Genomic DNA, 19,183 nt, shown 5'->3' on the forward strand with positions numbered 1-19,183 from the left:
TTTAGAAGTAACACTAATTTGATTTATTATTATTATTTTAACTCGTCTGGTTGTTGGAAATTTAGGATGATCAAATAAACAACAGCCAACGGTCCAGATTCAACTAACATGTCAAAGGTTTGAATTGTTCAATTAATCTGATTTTGGGATTATGACCTATCTACAGTGGCTCATGCAATTTGGACGGTTAAGTTGGGTCAGCTTATATCGCATATGGGTCAGCTTATATCGCATATGCAATTTTGGAGTGCCGGCGTATGGACAATCACACGTTGCCACAGTATCTAATAAAATCCGGGCTAAGACAACGTTCATAGTTCACCACCATTTTTCAGCTTGTGCTGTCTCATCTACCATGGACGTGACATACATGTATGGACATGTATAGGAACCTCAGCCATCCAACATGTGGGCTCCATCGTGCATGGAACAAAGACTGAAGCCTGAACTTATCAAATGATCTCAGCCATCCGATTTAGTTAGCTGAAATTGGGCCCCTGATCATTTTATTCTTAACCTTCAATTGGATGGTGATTATCATTTGTTGAGTGCAATTTTGGTGATACACTCCATTTGTGGGCCTTACGATTTGGACGGACTGGATTGGCATGGATAGGTGCCATGTGTACCACATATGAGATACTGGAACTTAAAAATTGATGGTGAACTATCATTGTAGTGTAGAAATCCTAAAAAGGTGGAAACGAAGAGGTGCAAAATCACAAAATTCCTATTTTGCTTGGCTCATGTCCACCCAATGATCAAATGGCTGTATGCCAGGATTCACTTTTCAGCCCCATCTTTTCTTCCTGTGCACAAGATAAAGCCACATTTTCTTTCCCTTCTGTCTCACCAACAAAAGACTGGGCCCCACCTAGCCAATGACAGCTGAGGCTATCTTTTCTAAAGCTACACTTGGGTTTTCTCCTATATAAAAATTTTGATGCTTTGTCAGACCATGGCGCACGGCCACCCTACATGTAGCCCAATCCAAACTTTGTCAGACCATGGCGCACGGCCACCCTACATGTAGCCCAATCCAAACTGTTCAAAGAGTGCGCCCCCCCCTAGATGGACCATAGGTCCATAACACAAAAGACATGTCAAGTGATTGTTATTACCATCCAGTTAGTAGCTGATGAATGGACAGCTAGAGCTGAAGGGAGAAGACAACCTGAATTCAACAAAGCAAAATCCATTAAGAAGAATTTATAACCATCCGATCTATCCGATTCCGGGGATACAATCCATCTACAGCGGGGCCGATTATTCAGACAGGTTGGATTGTGGTACATATATGCCATGTGGAAAATTATAGGGTGCATGTTTATGAATGCTCATATTCCGTCAGATTATAGTTGGATTTGGTCAGTATTCTTGTTTTGTTGGTTGAGCATGCATTGGAAGAAGGTTGTGATAGACACAAAAAGTAAAATTCACTGTACAGTATCAGCCACCAGTTTTTTCTTGGTGGGCTTTGAGAACTCTACCATGAAGACTTATCCAGAACTTGGCAGATGCATGGAATAAAAACTGGGATTGGATTTTGTAATTCTGAGATGGGTCTTGCTTGGTTGTGTAAAATACGCTCTCCCCAAATCGGATTTTTAGTTGGTTTTCCTCATTAAGCTTCATAGGCGATTTGGGTCGATTTGCAATTGCCAGTTTTTGGGTTTGGATGAGTTGTGGGAGTGAGAGTCTACTCTGAATGTGTCTTTCAGAAATGGATTCAGATGAATGAAGGGTTGAGGATTGTACATAGTTCTCTATATGCTGGTCAGATTAGGCTTCCTGGTTGCTGCTTCAGTCGCTGCCTATTCGGTTAAGCAACTCAACTGCCCAAGGCCGACTTCCGTAAAACCTTCAGGTATTGATTTCTTCATTGAAAAGAGAAATTCATTCATGATGCTGCTGTAAATATATATATTTTCTAACGAGTTCTCAAGTGAATTTCTGCTTTGGGTGATTGTTAGTTCTGTGAATTATTATTTGCAAATTAGAATAATTGCAAAGGGTGTGTTTGGGGGTCTTAAGTGGGATTTGTTTCTGCAGAACTCCACCCAAACAGATTGCTTGATGATGGAAACTAGATAGCCTGCTCGCTGCGGATTCTGTTACCTGTGCTTTTTGAAACATCTTGCCTTTTCCTATTGTGTGTAGCCTAAGAAAAGTTTTTTCTGGAAATGTGGTTTGTGGGAACCTTTTTTTGTGGCTTCATTTGCCATCATCGAATCAACAACCATGTCACTATTAGCTTGTTTGCAAGTTTATTTTTTCAGTAACTGTTTTGTAAATAGTTTGGGTGAAATTCTGAATTCAGAAAATGGTGAGGAAGGCCTTGAGCAACATCAAAATGGAGGAGGACAGAACCAGCAGTTTACTGACAATGGTATTGTGGAAAAGGAGCATGTATGTATTCTAGATCTCTACATTCTGTTTTTTCTCCTCTATAGACAGCTTTCTGAGAAGATTTCCTTTCTTTTATTTATTTTTCAATCCGAAGATTGAAATTGGCTGTGCATTTGAATTATTAAGAAGAGTTTAATTTCTTGCAGGTGGAAGAGGAAGAGGAGGAAGAAGAGGTTAAAAGAATCAGCAGCCTAATTAGCCCTGCTTTGAGCAATCCCGCTCTTGTGGACGGCGACGATGAGATCTTACCGGAATTTGAAGAACTTCTATCGGAAGCAATAGAGTTTCCACTACCCAATGACAAATTCGATCTGAAAAGTTATTCCCAGGCCAAAGAAGACAACATTGTATATGAAATTGAGATGGCAAGCAATGCGAGCGAACTACAACGGTTGCGGAACCTGGTAAAGGAATTGGAAGAGAGAGAGGTGAAGCTTGAAGGCGAATTGCTCGAATTCTACGGTCTAAAAGAGCAGGAATCAGATATTGACGAGTTACAGCGGCAGCTGAAGATTAAAATGGTGGAAATCAACTTGTTGAATATCACCATCAATTCGTTACAAGCTGAAAGGAAGAAGCTCCAGGAAGAGATTGCACAAGGTATGTCGGCGAGGAAGGAGCTGGATGTTGCCAGAAATAAGATTAAAGAACTTCAGAGGCAGATTCAGCTTGATGGGAACCAGACTAGAGGGCAGTTACTGATGCTAAAACAACAAGTCACGAGCCTTCAGGTGAGGGAAGAGGAGGCTTTGAAGAGAGATGTTGAACTTGAGAAGAAGCTGAAATCCGTGAAGGAATTGGAGGTGGAAGTCGTGGAGCTGAGGAGGCGGAACAAGGAGCTGCAGCATGAGAAAAGGGAGCTGACTGTGAAATTGGATGCAGCTGAAGCTAGAGCAACTGCCCTCTCCAACATGACTGAGGTAATAATACATATAAAAATTAAATGATGAATGATGCACATGTTGGAAAATTCACATTTGGTGCAAATGCTCAAATGGGCCTGGAGACATCATGGGTTGACTTGAAGACTCAATTCAACTTGAATCAATATTCAATTAGAATAAATTGAAAATATTATGGGTGGTAATAGGTATTTAAAATAATTAGATCTCATATAAGAAATATAAAACGTAACTCAAAAAACAACATTGTTGTGGTTTGAATCTCACTCCCGACATATTTCTTTTTTTAATAAAATCCCGCTATTTAAGGTGAGTGACTTGGTTTGAGTCATGCGAGTCTTTCTGAGTCCAGGTCGAGTCAGGCCCAGTACTGAGTTTCCTCAAGACTTGGTTCAAAATCTCATGGAGTTGATTTGACTCGACCGAGTTTTGAGTTGAGTCAGTGAATTTTAGAACTATGACCCCATAACCGCAGTTTGCTGCACATAATCCAATTTTTGATGCATATGCTAAACACCATTTTGTTCCCTCTAATTTTATTTTCTTCTATCTTGCTGTTTCCTATTTCAATTGAACTGCTGTCCCTTTTGTTTTATGTTGCGAGACACTTTCTGGTATGAAGTAGCTGTTGTCCAGATATAGTTCCTCAAAAATGCATGAAACATGAGTTTCGTATGTCTACGGATTTTCTACCAAAAGACAACCTATCTTCAGTTCTATTTTTCAAAATTTAGTGAATTATCTTAAGATTCTAAACTACTTGAAATGATTGGAACTCAAGAAGAAATAAAAGAAGCTAGTGACTTTGATTTTGGCAAACCTTAGTGATGTAGGATGCATGCATGTGGTTAAATGGTTGAGTGAGATCAATCAACAAATTAAATTAAATAATAAAAAATAACAAATCATGCCAAATCATCAAGCATCTCAAGAAACTATCATGAAACTATAAATAGTTAAGGCCACATTTAACAAACTACGCAATGCATGATTATCAAATACAAGAAAATTAGGATGTAATGGATGTGAGAACACCCAAACAGCATATGAAAGAATATACTTCAAAAGGGGAGAATTATTACTACCTAGGGTTTGCTCAATTAGGACGTAGGCTAACCTAGAGTTCAAGGAATTTGGGGAAAAAGTGAAATTAGGGTTTGGATGGCTTAATTGGCACGGGGATTTGAGGGTTTATGTTTTAATAGTAGGGAATTAAGGATTTGGATAGTTGGAGGTTTGGGGATTTAGGTTAATTAGGGAAATCGACGTTCTAGGATTTGGGTGATTTGGGAAAATTTGAAAAGTAGGGAATCTAGGGTTAGGGTTATGGTTAAAGAATAGAGGGGTTTTAATGTAGGTGCAAGAGGGAATCAAAGGGGGAGAATAGAGATGCGCACATCCATCCATGGGCTTCACAAGTGTGGCCGTACGGTCACACGTGTGGGTCTTGGGGCTAGGGTTTGGGCTTTCAATGTTAGGGTTTAGTGGGGATGATCAAGGGGGAGAGTGGAGAAGGATTTTTGATGGGTTTTGGAGCCTAGGAAAGGAGGGAAGATGAGAACACGAGGAAGTACCTTTGATGGAGAAGATGAATTACGGATGATAGTTGGAAGCTTCACACTTCCATTGTTGAAGAAGCACTTCCATTGTTGAAGAAAGACTTCACACCAATCCTTGTTCCAAATCACTTTGAAACAATCTTCACATTGCATGAAGATTTAAAGAGAAAAACCGTAGAGTTTTTTTTTTTTTTTTGAAGAATAATACAACGCTCATAAATGGTCCATAACATAAATCAAACTATCAAATAAATCCTAAAACAATCCTATGCCATCAACGAGCCTCACAAGTGGTCACGATCACGATTTGATGGTGATGATGGTCCCTGATCACGATCCAACGGTCGAAATAATATGTCGATGAAGATCAACGGCCCGATGCTCCTTGGAACAAAACGCTCATGATGATCCAGGCCCAGTGGGCCCCATGTACAGGTCATCCGGCCATAAAGACACCGGTGCCCTCCTCACGTACACTCGAACGGATGGCACGCAAATGTCCTCATCACTTAGTTACACGATCCTTCTGAGTTGGTGCCGCTCACGCTTTGAACCATGTGTCAACTCGCTTTCCTGTTTCCACTTCCTACCTGTTTATATTTGAAAGCATTTTGAAACAGACACATCCCTACTCCCGCGCCCGAATCTGTTGCTGCTTCCCTTCATTCTTTGTGCAACCGGCCAACTATAAGGGAAAACTGGTTTTTTTTGTTGCGGAAGCCTACTACAAAATCACCTTTGGTTTTATAGACATTCACCTCTGCCTCTTTTTGGCGGAACTAACAAAATGCTACTGCTATAATGGTAAACCCTCTTTCCGTTGCAACCGATGTTGGCCGAAGGTACTGAAATTGACCAAAATGCCCCTGGATTTGGTTGACATTGCACTTGAATTAGGAGAGACCAATATTCCTTCAGAATGATTAAATGCTAATTTTCAAGGCTGATATAATCACATTAACCTGAATTTTCATAGCTAGGCATATGTTGGTTTTGGAGGATCAAAATGCCTCTACTTCTGATTAAACACAAGTACTCTTCCCAAAGGCGATCAAGTTTCCCATTGAGGGCATGTTTGGATATCACCAATTCCATGGAAATCAATAGAAATGGAAAAGATTTTTCACTGATGTGAGAGTTTGAGATGTCTCGATAGCAAGAAATGGGAGGATTCTGCAAAGCAATCATTGCAGTTTTCCATAGTTTAGGTTCTCTGATACAAGAAATCAGGTGACCGTTGCCTTATAAATATAAGATTTCCACTTAAAAAAAAGTCTGATCTTGTTAGTGGAAATTACACAACTTTGAAGCATAAAACTTGATACCAGGAACATTCTGAAATACTGTCATTTCTGCCTCATTAAACTGATTGCTTGCAATTCAATTCACTTGTACATCCAAACAAAGCCGTGAAGTATATACTTCAGAGCAATATTGGGAACATTTCAAAATACTTTTCGATGTAAGTGAATCAGCATGCCTGTTCACTAAATCATGAATCTTGTTTGGCTGGATGTGTGTATTTGTGTAATTCTTGAATCTTCCCCATGCTGCAGACTGAAATGGTCGCCAAGGCAAGAGAGGAGGTCAGTAGTTTGAGGCATGTGAATGATGACCTTTCCAAGCAAGTGGAAGGATTACAGATGAACAGATTCAGTGAAGTCGAAGAACTGGTGTATTTGCGTTGGGTCAATGCATGCTTGAGGTACGAACTCCGGAATAACCAGACACCGGCCGGTAAGACCTCCGCACGTGATCTCAGCAAGAACTTGAGCCCAAGATCTCAAGAGAAAGCCAAACGCCTGATGTTAGAGTATGCCGGATCCGAACGTGGGCAGGGGGACACTGATCTCGACAGTGTGTCCTCTCACCCATCTTCACCTGGGAGCGATGACTTTGATAATACTTCCATAGACAGTTCCTCCAGTAGGTATAGTAATATGAGTAAGAAGCCGAGTTTAATTCAGAAGCTGAAGAGGTGGGGCAAAAGCAGGGATGATTCTACAGTATCATCACCAAGCAGGTCTTTTGGAGGAGGTTCCCCAATCAGGGCTAATAATAATAACAGATCGTCTATGTCGAGGGGCCCATCTATATCAAGGGGTCCACTGGAAGCATTGATGCTAAGAAATGCAGGCGATGGTGTGGCCATAACGACGTTTGGGAAGAAAGAGGACCCAACTGAATCTCCTGACCTGCCGAATCTCCCGCGTATAAGAACGCGGGTTTCTTCGAGTGATTCGCTGGACACAGTGGCATCATCATTCCAACTGATGTCCAAATCCGTCGAGGGGGTGTTGGATGACAAGTATCCCGCATACAAGGACCGGCACAAATTGGCGTTGGAGAGGGAGAAGGCAATCAAAGAGAAGGCAGAGCAAGCAAGAGTAGAGAGGTTTGGCGATGGTTCCAACCTAAATTATTCAAATTCAAAATTGAACTCTGAGTCGAGAGCTATAGCAGAAAGAGAGAAACCCGTTATATTACCGCAGAAACTTGCTCAAGTCAAGGAGAAGGTTGTTGTTAGCAATTCGCTTTCTAGTGATTCGAGCGAACAGCCCAATGACAATAAGAGCGATACCCCAATTGTGAGCAAGATGAAACTCACACACATCGAGAAGAGGGCTCCAAGGGTGCCTCGGCCACCTCCTAAGCCATTGGGTGTCAGTGCTGGCAATGCTGCAACCACTGCCAATCCTTCAAGTGGGATACCACCCCCACCTCCACGGCCTCCATTACCACCAGGTGTGCCCCCACCCCCACCTCAGCCCGGCCTTCCTGGTGGGCCACCTCGTCCACCACCCCCACCAGGAAGTCTACTAAAAGGGCCAGGTGCTGGCGAAAAAGTTCACAGGGCTCCTGAACTGGTTGAATTCTATCAGTCTTTGATGAAGCGCGAAGCAAAGAAGGAAACCCCATCCTTGACTTCGGCGACATCGAATGCAGCAGATGCTCGGAGCAACATGATCGGCGAGATTGCAAACCGATCAACATTCCTCCTAGCTGTAAGTAATGTTTATTTTGGTTCCTTTTTTTTTTTTTTCCTTCTTCTTCTTCTTCTTCTTGTGATGGATTGAATGGTTTCAATCACTTTTCGATCAGAGATTCATTAACATGAACTGGGTTGGATTCAGGTGAAAGCTGATGTGGAGACGCAAGGCGATTTTGTGCAATCCTTAGCCACTGAAGTCCGGGCAGCTTCTTTCACTAACGTAGAAGATCTAGTGTCATTTGTTAACTGGCTGGATGAGGAACTTTCCTTCCTGGTAAGCTCTCTGATGAACATCAGCCATTGATGTATGAATCATCTCGCAAGTGCCGTTAGAGATGGAATGACAACTTGCGGATCCTCTGTCCACGTGTCAATGTGGCTCATGTTTGTGACTCAAGGTCATCCATGATGCTGCATCACCATGTATTTGCTGTGGCCTGATAATCAGGCTGCTCCAGTTGTGGGTAAAAAATGGACAGTTAAAAGAATGGCCAACGTCCACATTTGACGTGCACATGTCACCTCCTAATGACCTGGCAGGTCTGACTTTCAGGACATGGAATATACATGTTCAGGTTGAATGGATGATACACATCTTCCACATTTCTGGGGATGTACTATTTGAGGTCCTCTAGTGAATACTGAGTAGTCATGGTGGGAATCCTGTGCCCCTATAGATAAGGCAAATGAGTAGGACCTCTGATTTTTTACAGTATTAACAAAAAACACCAGAGATGCGTTGGGCTGCACTATCAAATCGAATTGCAATTTTTAGCACAATAAAGTGGAAAAGACAATACTGTAATTTCTTGTCTAGCATTCGTATTGAGGATCTGTCCTCTGAATTGCTAGCACATGTTGGTGATTGCTTCCTCATTTGAATAATTGGGAACATCTTTTTCATTTACTATTGATCGAACTGAATTTTCAGAATTTGATTCACTAGTGCATCCAAACGCAACCGCAATGCTTTTAACTATTGAGGCATGCCCAAAGTTCATTCCAAAAGCATTGTGTATGCTGTGTTTGTATGAACAGGCAGAATTGCAAACATTCAGTTTAATGATGTCCGTCTCAATTCATGATGATGGAGTAGCCACTCAATTTGCATTTATGTTAGTCTCAATTCCATCAAAGTAATATGATTGCAATTCGGAAGCCAGTCACATGAGTTGGCAACTTCCACTTTTATTGGACTAATCATCGCAATTCAATTGGGTAGCATATCCAAACGTACCTGTAAACACATTCATTTGAAAATTGAGCTAGAAGTCACATGCTTTTCTTGATTGTCTTCTAAGTCAGCATATCTTAATACATCTCTTTGTTTTCTTAGGTTGACGAGCGTGCAGTCCTTAAACATTTCGATTGGCCTGAGGGAAAAGCCGATGCGTTGAGGGAGGCAGCTTTCGAATACCAAGACCTTATGAAGTTAGAGAAAAAAGTCTCATCTTTCGTTGACGATCCGAAGCTCTCTTGCGAACCTGCTCTAAAGAAGATGTATTCATTGCTTGAAAAGTAAGTGAAATTCAACCAAGTGAAGATTGCATTAGTAACTAGCTAACTAATTTTATCCAAGTAACAGAAAGTTGACTGACATTCTCGATTGTTGTAGTATTCAAGTCTGCAGTCTGCCTTCTTAAATTTATAGCATTGTTGTTTGATATGTTTTGAATTTTCAGAGTGGAACAAAGTGTTTATGCACTCCTTCGAACCCGAGATATGGCTATTTCACGGTACCGGGAGTTTGGAATTCCAGTTGATTGGTTGATGGACTCTGGTGTTGTGGGAAAGGTATGCTTTATTTCTAAAACTTCGCCAGGTTGACATTATATAACTGAAATGCAGATGGATCTCAAAAAATATAGTTCAAACTCTAAATTCTAGTTGCAGGGTTTGATTTGATGAACAAAAAGTTGAACATGGTAATCAGAGTTCTGCTAAGCCCACATGCACCTCTACATGCCGCCGAATGTGCTGACTTAGCTTTTTTAGGACACCCAAGTGGTGCTTGAGGTAGGTCCCACTGTGAAGAGGATCTGGTCCATATTTCTGTCAGGTGGGTCATATGTGGAAATTGGATGTGGCCTGTAGGAAAATTTGTTTAAACCATTCATTTTTTTTTTTTTTTTAACACCCGTGGCCAATCTGATGATTTGACCATCCTAATTCCTGGGCCAGGTCATCTATTCGGTGGGGTCCACCGGATGCACGTCTACATGAGTTTTGCAAAGATCGGTGGATAATATTTGCATTTCTGTGGAAGTCATTGTGCTTTCTTTTCTTCCAAAATGTCGAAATCTGTCCTGTTTGTTTTCTGAATTAACGATAGAAAAGAAGTTGGAATTAGAAGGATTCAGATTCCAGAGTTATCTTTTGCTCTTTCAATGCAGATCAAGCTCTCATCTGTCCAGTTGGCGAGGAAATACATGAAGAGGGTGGCATCAGAGCTTGATGCTTTGAGCGGACCCGAGAAGGAGCCAAACAGGGAGTTTTTGGTTCTGCAAGGCGTCCGCTTCGCCTTCCGCGTGCATCAGGTAAAATGCTGCATTATTATCTTATATATCTCAAATCCGAATGGTTGGATTATTAGATAACCGGTGATCGAAGTATCATTTCCCATTCTGTTTTTTAGCTAAAGAAAATTTCACTAATTAATATCTGATTGGTTCGTAACTTGGCCAAATCTTCAAGCACTCTATCGGGATCTTATTTAATTTCTAAACCATCGATGCTGTGTAAATATCTCTGCCACATTAGAGTTCTTAATTTGATTTTTCAAACCGCCAAAATTAGCGCATGATCTAATTGACAGTCCACTGTCTTGGATGGGCCATAGACGACAATCACACTGATGGATGGATCGCAACTTTAGAATCAAGTGCCTACTTTCGGACAGCCCCATAACAGTACTAAAAGAGTTCATTAATCCAATTATTCATATATATGATTTGGATGACTTTTGTGCCATGGTCCATCCAATAGGCGGTCCATCAATTGGACATTCATGATTGATGGGCATGCGTGCACTGATTTATACGCTGATTTAAAATGTCAAGCAATGGTATTAAGGATCCAATGGATTTTTATGTGTGTGATGGACCAACTGAAAAAACTAACTGAAAGTTCTTTGTGCTGTTCTGCAGTTTGCAGGAGGATTCGACGCAGAGAGCATGCACGCTTTCGAAGAGTTAAGAAGCCGTGTCCAATCGACTCAAACAGGTGAATCCGAGAAGCCCCAAGCATGAGTGGTTTCGCCTTCATCTTCTCGTATTTTTATTGAATTTTTGTTGTATATTTGCATATCTCCATGAAAATTTTCAAATGTATTTGATTTTGAATCTGTGTAGTGATCATCAGTTCACTTAAATGAGAAATACAGTGTTTATACTGGGAAATCTGTACATGTGGGCCATGATTTATATCTTTTTGACTCATCATTGTTGAATGTGGACCTTGGCCTTTCCTTAACCGTCCATTTGTAGGGCGCTGACAAAGGTTTAGGATTTGTCCAATCTGGGATAGTTTTGACACATCCTTCAATCCAGTGGGGCCCATCAGATCAGTTGTCTGGGACACCAAATGATTGAACCTAAATGCAAGGAATCCTGCTGTCTGGATGAGACGGTGAAGTTGATGGATGAATTAGATGTCACACAAACGTCATCGGAATCTAAAAAAGAAAGGGTGTTGCTTGCTCTTCTTATAAGAGGTGTGTTAAAATAGTGATATCAAAATTACTATAAATTTAGCCATACTTTTAGTACATATAACTCACGTTGCACATAAGTAAACAAAGCCTAAGTGTTTGTGGACGGTTAAAAAGATATTTTTGATATTTCACTCATAAAAATATAACTTTAATTAAGTTGTATAGGAAATACGACAGTTACAAATTTTGGAGAAATTCTAAATTCAAATTCAAGATTATAAGATTTTTCAAGAGTCACTCTAAGGTTTTCTTCTCCAGGTGTCAAAGATGAAAAGATTCCAACTAGCAAAGGAAGAGTCCACCTACAAAAGTTTTTTAGCAAAATCTCATACTGCTGTTGCACAATCCAAATAGTAAGAGGCTTATGAGATAGATCTTTCCTGTACACATGATCTGATATAATTGGTTACGCTTATATAAAAAATTAATGAGACAAATATGACCAATCAACCAAATCTTTCACAATGTCGAATGCTATGCATAGTCACTCCCTCTTCAAATATATAAAATACAAACATGAAAGAGAACTCTAGACCCTCACTAACACACACACAACTTTGAATGGCCAAATCAAAAGTTATAATTAATTTACGGTCCGCCTTCTTTTAATCTAGCCATGCTAGGAATATATCGATCTCACGTCCTACATTAGCTGATAAAATGGATGAGCGGTGGGATATACCATAAATACATCAAAGGTGGTACCCATGGTGAGAAACACGCTGTGTTGCGTAAGGCCGCGCCGCACCTAATCAGTTACCGTATGCATATGCCTTTTCCCTTTTCCTCTGCCGCTACGGTAGATAGCAGGGCAATGCAAGTTAAGCCGGTGCATCGCATAATTTCAGGATGTGTCACAAAAATAACAAATCCACCCCGTCCATAGGATTGGTTATCTGATTTTAGGAATGGGGTGAAAAATGGAGCCGATACAAAGCTCAAGTGGACCAAACGAACAGAAAAGAGTAGGTATTGAACGCCCACCATTGAAACATTCATCACGACACATGATATTTATGATAAATAAACTCCGTCCATCTGTTTTCCCTTCTCATTTTAGGATATGGAATAAAAAACCAAGCAGATTCAAAACCTCAAGCGGGCTACACGACAGGAAACAGTAGGATTGAGCACCCACTGTTGAAACATATTGGGGTTTCGTGGGGTCCATTTTGAGTTTCAGTGCTACGTCGATTTTTTGGGTCCATTCATTAAAATGAGTTGGAAAAACGAATGGACCGGGTGGATTTCCCACAAAATCAAGGTACAATCATGTACGGTTTGAGTTAGGCTTTTGTTTTTTTTTTTTGAGTTAGATTGTTAGTACACACCCATGTCAGTACACACACTCCATGTTAGCCACCCCCTCTAGGGATCGATGCCAAGACCTCAAGTGTTGAAACGAGGTATGGATCTGGGTGTACGTTTGAGTTAGGTTAGCAATGGCAACGAACATGAGCAGGAGGTTTGGTGGATATTTTAGTGGCGAGGTTGCTCGACCGTAGGTGGGACCCACCATGACGTTTGTGACAAATCCACTCCGTTCATCCATTCTTCCAACCTTATTCTCGGGCATGGGCCCAAAAATGAGGCCAATCTAAAGCTCAAGTCGGCGAAACAAGGGTGAAAAAGTGGGAATTGAACGCCAGCGTTGACACGTTGGTGTGGCCACAGGATGTGTGTGATAAATCCACTTTGTCCATCTGTTTTTCCATATCATTTTTTGGCAAGGGCCCTGAAGTGAGGCTGATACTACGCTCTAGTGGGCCACATGATAGCAAAGAATGGGATGGAACTCCCACCGTTGAAAAATCCTAGGGCCATTTGGGCTCACTATGATTGTGGATCTGACTCATTTTTTATGCCTATGAAATAAAATGATACGAAAAAAATAAATGAACACGGTGGATTTCTGAAAATCATCAAAGCAACTCCACATATGGTCTAGGTTAGGCTAGCATGGCAATTAACGTCAATTAATGCTCCACTCAAGAGGTTTGATGAACATTTAAGTCTAGACGGCGACCGTTGCCCGACTTAGGTGTGGCCCACCATGATATTTGTGACAAATCAACTTACTCTATCTGTTGTATCACGTCATTTTAGTTCACGAGACCAAATATAATTCCAACCAAAAGCTCAAGTGGGCCACACTGTCATGAAACAGTGGGGAATACAGGCTGGCTGTTCGTGGGGCTACAAGATGTTTGTGACAAATGACAATCCAAGCCATCCATCAGTTTCTTCCTATCATTTTATAATGGAGGCCAATGCCAGGCTCCAATGGGCGAAACGACTAGAAACAGTGGGGATTGAACACCTACCGTAGAAACTTCTTAGGGCCATCGTTGGCCTACGCTGAACTTTGGATCTGCATCATTTTGTGGCATGTACCCTAAAATAAGCTGAAAAAACAGATGAATGGGGTGGATTTCTCACAAACAACAAGGTAAGCCCCCGTGCACTATCGAAAGTTAGGTGGTACGCAGGTGGTTTCAATGTAACGGTCAGATTGCTAAGTGCATTAAAGTGAGGGCAGTCGGGTCAACACCAAAACCTATTCGTACAGGTACCTAACAACATATGTTTTAATGTCTAACTGTTATAACCATAAGCGGGTTTTGAGAACTAGTTTAAATGCAGGAGGTTTTCGTTCCGTAGCCGAAAAGGTAGGCGGCTACAGGGGAAAATCCTTACAAAATTTCTTAGGACATGACCGGGTGTTAGGCCCATCACTACTGATCGTACTACTCGATATCAATGTGATTTTACCACAATTTACAATATTGTGGCAGATCATCAACAGTGCACAGGAGTCGTACATTCAGCCAATCCAATGTTGGGTCCCATCGAATCATAATAATCAGATGATCTGATACCATAGATGCAGACGCAGATGATACAAATGCACATGATCTTCGGTCATGCACCGTCGACTATTGGGCCCATGGGGTGGAGTTTGTGCGGTGTAGATTGGCCCGATTCGCATAGGGTTATGCTCATGCATGAGATGGAGACCACGTTCACTTGTTGGACTCAAACGCCTATCAGATTGATGGTCCAGATCATCGAACCATGGGGCCTTTCATTGACCTAGGGTTCAAAGGAACACCTGTTGTAGGAAGAGTATGCAACATGCGAGCTCTGTGGGCCCACCGTGACGCGTTTGTGAAATCCACTCCATCCATTTGTTACAGCACCTCATGCTCACTGTGCATGAAATAGTCAGCTTGATATATAACTCAGATGGGCCAATGGCACAAGAAAAATGTAAAATCACACGTGTGGCCCACCTGAGCTTTCGATCAGGCTTATTTTTGGGAAATCTCTTCATACTGGTGGGGCTCACCTGGTGAACGGGTCTGATGGCATTTAAACAACATGGTGGGGTCACCACTCAACTGAATTGAGACAGAGGCCAAACGTAGGCTGTTTGAAGTGACACCCATTTAGGAGTGAACGAGAACCGAGTTAACTCGGTTAGCTTGCTCAACTTGGCTTCAAAAAGTTCTATTCAACTTGGTTTGAAGTTGAGTTCAAGTCAAAACAAGCTGGTTTATTGAGCTCGAACAAATTTCAAATTGAGTTTGAGCTTGTCTAAGATTGGCTCGACTTAGATTGAACCCTAACTCGACTTGAATTGAATCCCAATTTGAATCAAACTCGGATTGAACCAGTTCAGTGACTCAGTTACTTTGATATTGATGTTGCTCCAAGTGATCGATGAAATGACTCAACGAAGTGTCAGCAAGTGGCAAGAAAGTTTTGTATATGAAACAAATACCATTATTTTTTTTTTTGATTTTGATGTTGTTAATAAAGTGTTTGAGGAAATACTTATAAATAGTTATTGCTGTTTTACATACAGTGAGAAATTAAAAGTGTACTGTATATTTTTGTGAAAATGACGTAGATGTATAATTTTAGCTCAAAGTTGACTTAAACTGGCCTAGCGGTTGACCGAACTGAGCTGAGCGGGCCAATCAAGCTCGAGGATGAGCTGAGCCGAGTTCAAGCTGGAACAGCTAGTGGGTGAGCCAAGTTGAGTTGAAGCTAGCTTGACTCGGATCGTCTCGGTGTACACCCCTACACCCATTAGATAATCCGTCAACTCCCCGAACTGAATATTTAAAAGTTCTGTTTGCACCATTGAATTGAAATCCACCGATCAGATGGCTAGGATCGTCCAATCCTTGCATGTTTTAAACCATGAGCCATTCACATAATGGGTATTTAGATGGACGGATCTGATTGATACATCATTATGCCACGTGTCGCATTACTTATTCCGATTGATACAGTAAAATCTCGTATTTGGCCAAGGGAGAAGGAAGATCTTTGATACTCTGTCAGAGTGTAATAAATGATACGCAGGCACTTAGAAATTTCATATATGGCACAAAAATAATGCAGATTAAACTGTTCATATCATGTGTAACAGTTTAAATGTATCATTAAATAAAAAGTTACGCTTAATTTATCATCTGACTATCAGATTGGTGGCCATTTATTGGACGGTTATAAACGAGAAATATCCGGTAGTTTCATTTCAACGAACAAATGTCCAATAATCAGAGGTTAGGATTATTCAACTATTATGAGTCTCGGACGTTCCACAATTTGTCCTAACTCAGGCTAATATGTGACACGTGTACCATTCTAAATGCCCGCGTATCAAGCGTCACAGACTCACAGGCAGGCAGAGTATCAAATAACTACCCCCTAAAGAAATATGGGGGGAAATTATATCCTTCGTTTTTCAGTCGGTTTCAAGTGGCCCAAGGTTCAGTTAAACGTTGATCTCATGGGCTCAAGCATCATGGACTACGCACCAGAATTCGCAGCGATTAGAAGATCTCGGCCGTTCAATCTCTGGCTAATATTGTGGAGGGCTCGAAGGTACTTGACAATTAAAAAATAGCATAATATTGATTTTCTGTATTGGAAAGGAAAGGAAAAAAACTACGGTCGAAAAAAATTCCTCCAAAACTGGAAAACCAGTTTTACCCTGCGATCAGTCGCGCTGGACCAGAAAGATACGTCCGTCTTCCTTTACCTGACATGTATCAGGTGGATCCAGACCTTCGAAGCACTGGGTATATTGCAGTTAGTAGAACATGATACCAAACATCGATCCTAACCATCCGTTTTTCCTGTTGAATCTATCTTCATTATCACTTTAAACATCCACCATCGATGGAAAAGAAACATATTATGAACGGCAGGGATCTAATTTCAGATCTTCTACGTGTAAGATTCTGGCTACGAACGTCCTTCCTTAATGCACCGCGCCGGAGTCAGAAGCTTCTCGCCACCCTCGATTAATTCCCGTCCTTCTGTCCCAAACCTACCGGTAAAGAGCATGTGCTCGGCCACGGGCTGCGATGTGGCGATTTCGGCGGGAGTTCCGGCACACGTTTCCCATCGCTATCGTAGTAAATCACCCCAGAGAAATTCAACGGCTCGCACTTCTCGCCCATCCAGATCTGCCTCTGCCACAAGCCGTCGGCTTCGGCTGGAGACTCCTCGGCGATTCTTTTCTTGTTGATAAGAGGGAAAGCCTTGTTGCCGAGAGTCGTCAGCAGCTGCTTCGGCGATGCGAAAGGAAACCTCGGCGCGATTCTCGAATTACTAGTCTCGCTGCCACTGCCGCTACCCCCGCCGAGCTTTCTAGTGACTCGAGTCGCGTGCTTGGCGCAGAGCGCGACGAGAGCAGATACGGCAACGAATAAGCCGATCGCCATCGGCGCGGCTTGGAGCGTGGCGTGGCTTGTTGGGAATAACCGGCCCATCGTCTCTTTCTTCTGCGGATCCTGAAATGAAAGAGTTCTGAGAATGCGGTTTGAAAATCAGGTGGAGAGGAGAGGTGTATACATAGACGTCGGATGACTGGCCGTAGCCGGTGGTGTTTTATGGTGACCGCCAACTGCCGTTTGTTTTGTTAGGAACCCTGGGTTTGGGAGTTGCCTGTCTGACCACACGAATGGGTGTTCTTACACGTCATCGCTGTAAGTTGTAGTGCTCCTAGTTGCATCTGTCACATGGAAAGTCCGATCCATCGATCTGAACTGTCTCTTAAGTACATAGCACATTTGATGGGCCACTATGCAAAAATCACACTGGTAAAATGATCAAATCCTTCCCTGATTTGTTATTTTACAGCCCTCCATTTTCCAAGCCATGGATTGGATGGTCAGGATTGCCTAACGAAAGTGGCTATTTAGAATCATTAAGGGCGTGTTTGGTCCGTGGATTAAAATGGTACTGGATTATATTAGATGGGATACACCTATTTATTGCACAATCATTACATGTCCGAAAATATTATGGTATTTTAGTTATTCCATGTCTAATTATTCTTTTACACACACACCCTCAGGCCTTTTTGGGATTTCACCACTTATGGATACTCAAACCCTTGACCGGGTGTTGAAACTCTGGAGAGTCTACCACCAGAGCAAGTGTAGGGATCCAAGTTATTCAATCTTATGTTTGAGGTAAAATTCTTTCCGAGGAGAACTAATATATTTAGCAAAATCCTAATCGGTGAATCATTAAATTGTAATAAAAAATTCAATTTGGTGAATCATAGAATTGTAATCAAAGAACTAAGGATGTCATTCACTTATATACATATATAACCATAGTGTCACTTGTAAATGGTATATGTGGATGTACGGCATGGATAAACACATGCACAATGTGGGGCCCACATGTGTAGTGGATTTCAAAATTCTTGAAAGTCTCGTATGAGACCAATTGCAATTACATCCCACCTAATCCCAACCTTTCTCATCCTCCTCTAACTATGGATGGAATTTGCATGAGACCAAATGTAATTCTATCCCACCTAATCCTATCTAATACCTTGGGCTAAACCGCCTCCAAGTAATCTATGATGGGGCCCAACAAATAGTTAATCAAATTGTTGATTGAAGTAATTTTTGTCTGGATGATCTTGACCATCCATATTAAAGGTTAATGGTCAAATGTCATGATTGATGATTGGTGTGATTTTTTCATGGTAGTCCATGAAATATTACACCGACCCTAATGAAGAGTGTAAGTCAATCGATTAGATTGTCCAAGTGTCCCAGTGCATCTAAGATCACTATAACTCATGGTGAGAACATTAGAGCATGTATCATGATACTATGAATGAATATATGTAAGTCATTGATGCATTCAATTTCAAATGTAATGGAAGCCCTTTTGTTATCTACCTTAGAATTATATTTTAAAGTAGTTTTATTTTATTTTTTAAATTAAATATTATTTTTATAAGTTAATATTGTATAATCATACCCGTATATTGCTAAAATCTTCCATGGGCCCACTTTTAAATGCTTTTCCTACTAGTTATTCTAAAGATCATCGTGTCAAAATTGATCTTGTGGGAGGGATTGATGATTAAAGGTAGACCCACAAGGTGGACAATACAAATTAATGCTTGGTCGAAATTGGAAATGAATGGTCCCATTGGGTTAATATTCAAGATCAATGATTTTATTAGGATATATAGTATTGAAGATCAACTGTTTGAATTGACCAATATCAATAATGTGGTTTTATCGGGCCAAAATTAAAGATGAATTTTGTGATTGAGTAA

At 41.2% G+C, this 19,183-nt stretch overlaps 2 protein-coding genes across 2 annotated transcripts; one reads left to right on the plus strand and one right to left on the minus strand.

The window, feature by feature from the left end:
• Nucleotides 1-1,420: 1,420 nt before the first annotated feature.
• On the plus strand, nt 1,421-11,260 carry LOC131234719 (protein CHUP1, chloroplastic-like). The gene is made up of 9 exons (XM_058231655.1): nt 1,421-1,867; nt 2,321-2,409; nt 2,556-3,329; nt 6,427-7,875; nt 8,005-8,136; nt 9,199-9,380; nt 9,545-9,656; nt 10,256-10,399; nt 11,009-11,260. The coding sequence occupies exons 1-9, from the start codon at nt 1,771-1,773 to the stop codon at nt 11,108-11,110; spliced, it is 3,081 nt and encodes a 1,026-aa protein (XP_058087638.1). The 5' UTR covers nt 1,421-1,770; the 3' UTR covers nt 11,111-11,260.
• Nucleotides 11,261-16,895: 5,635 nt separating this feature from the next.
• LOC131235649 (uncharacterized) lies at nt 16,896-17,366 on the minus strand. Its single transcript, XM_058232920.1, has one exon. The coding sequence runs from the start codon at nt 17,364-17,366 to the stop codon at nt 16,896-16,898; it is 471 nt and encodes a 156-aa protein (XP_058088903.1).
• Between the last annotated feature and the right edge of the window lie 1,817 nt (nt 17,367-19,183).

The sequence above is a fragment of the Magnolia sinica genome, chromosome 19 (assembly GCF_029962835.1).
Source record: "Magnolia sinica isolate HGM2019 chromosome 19, MsV1, whole genome shotgun sequence".
Taxonomy (NCBI): domain Eukaryota; kingdom Viridiplantae; phylum Streptophyta; class Magnoliopsida; order Magnoliales; family Magnoliaceae; genus Magnolia; species Magnolia sinica.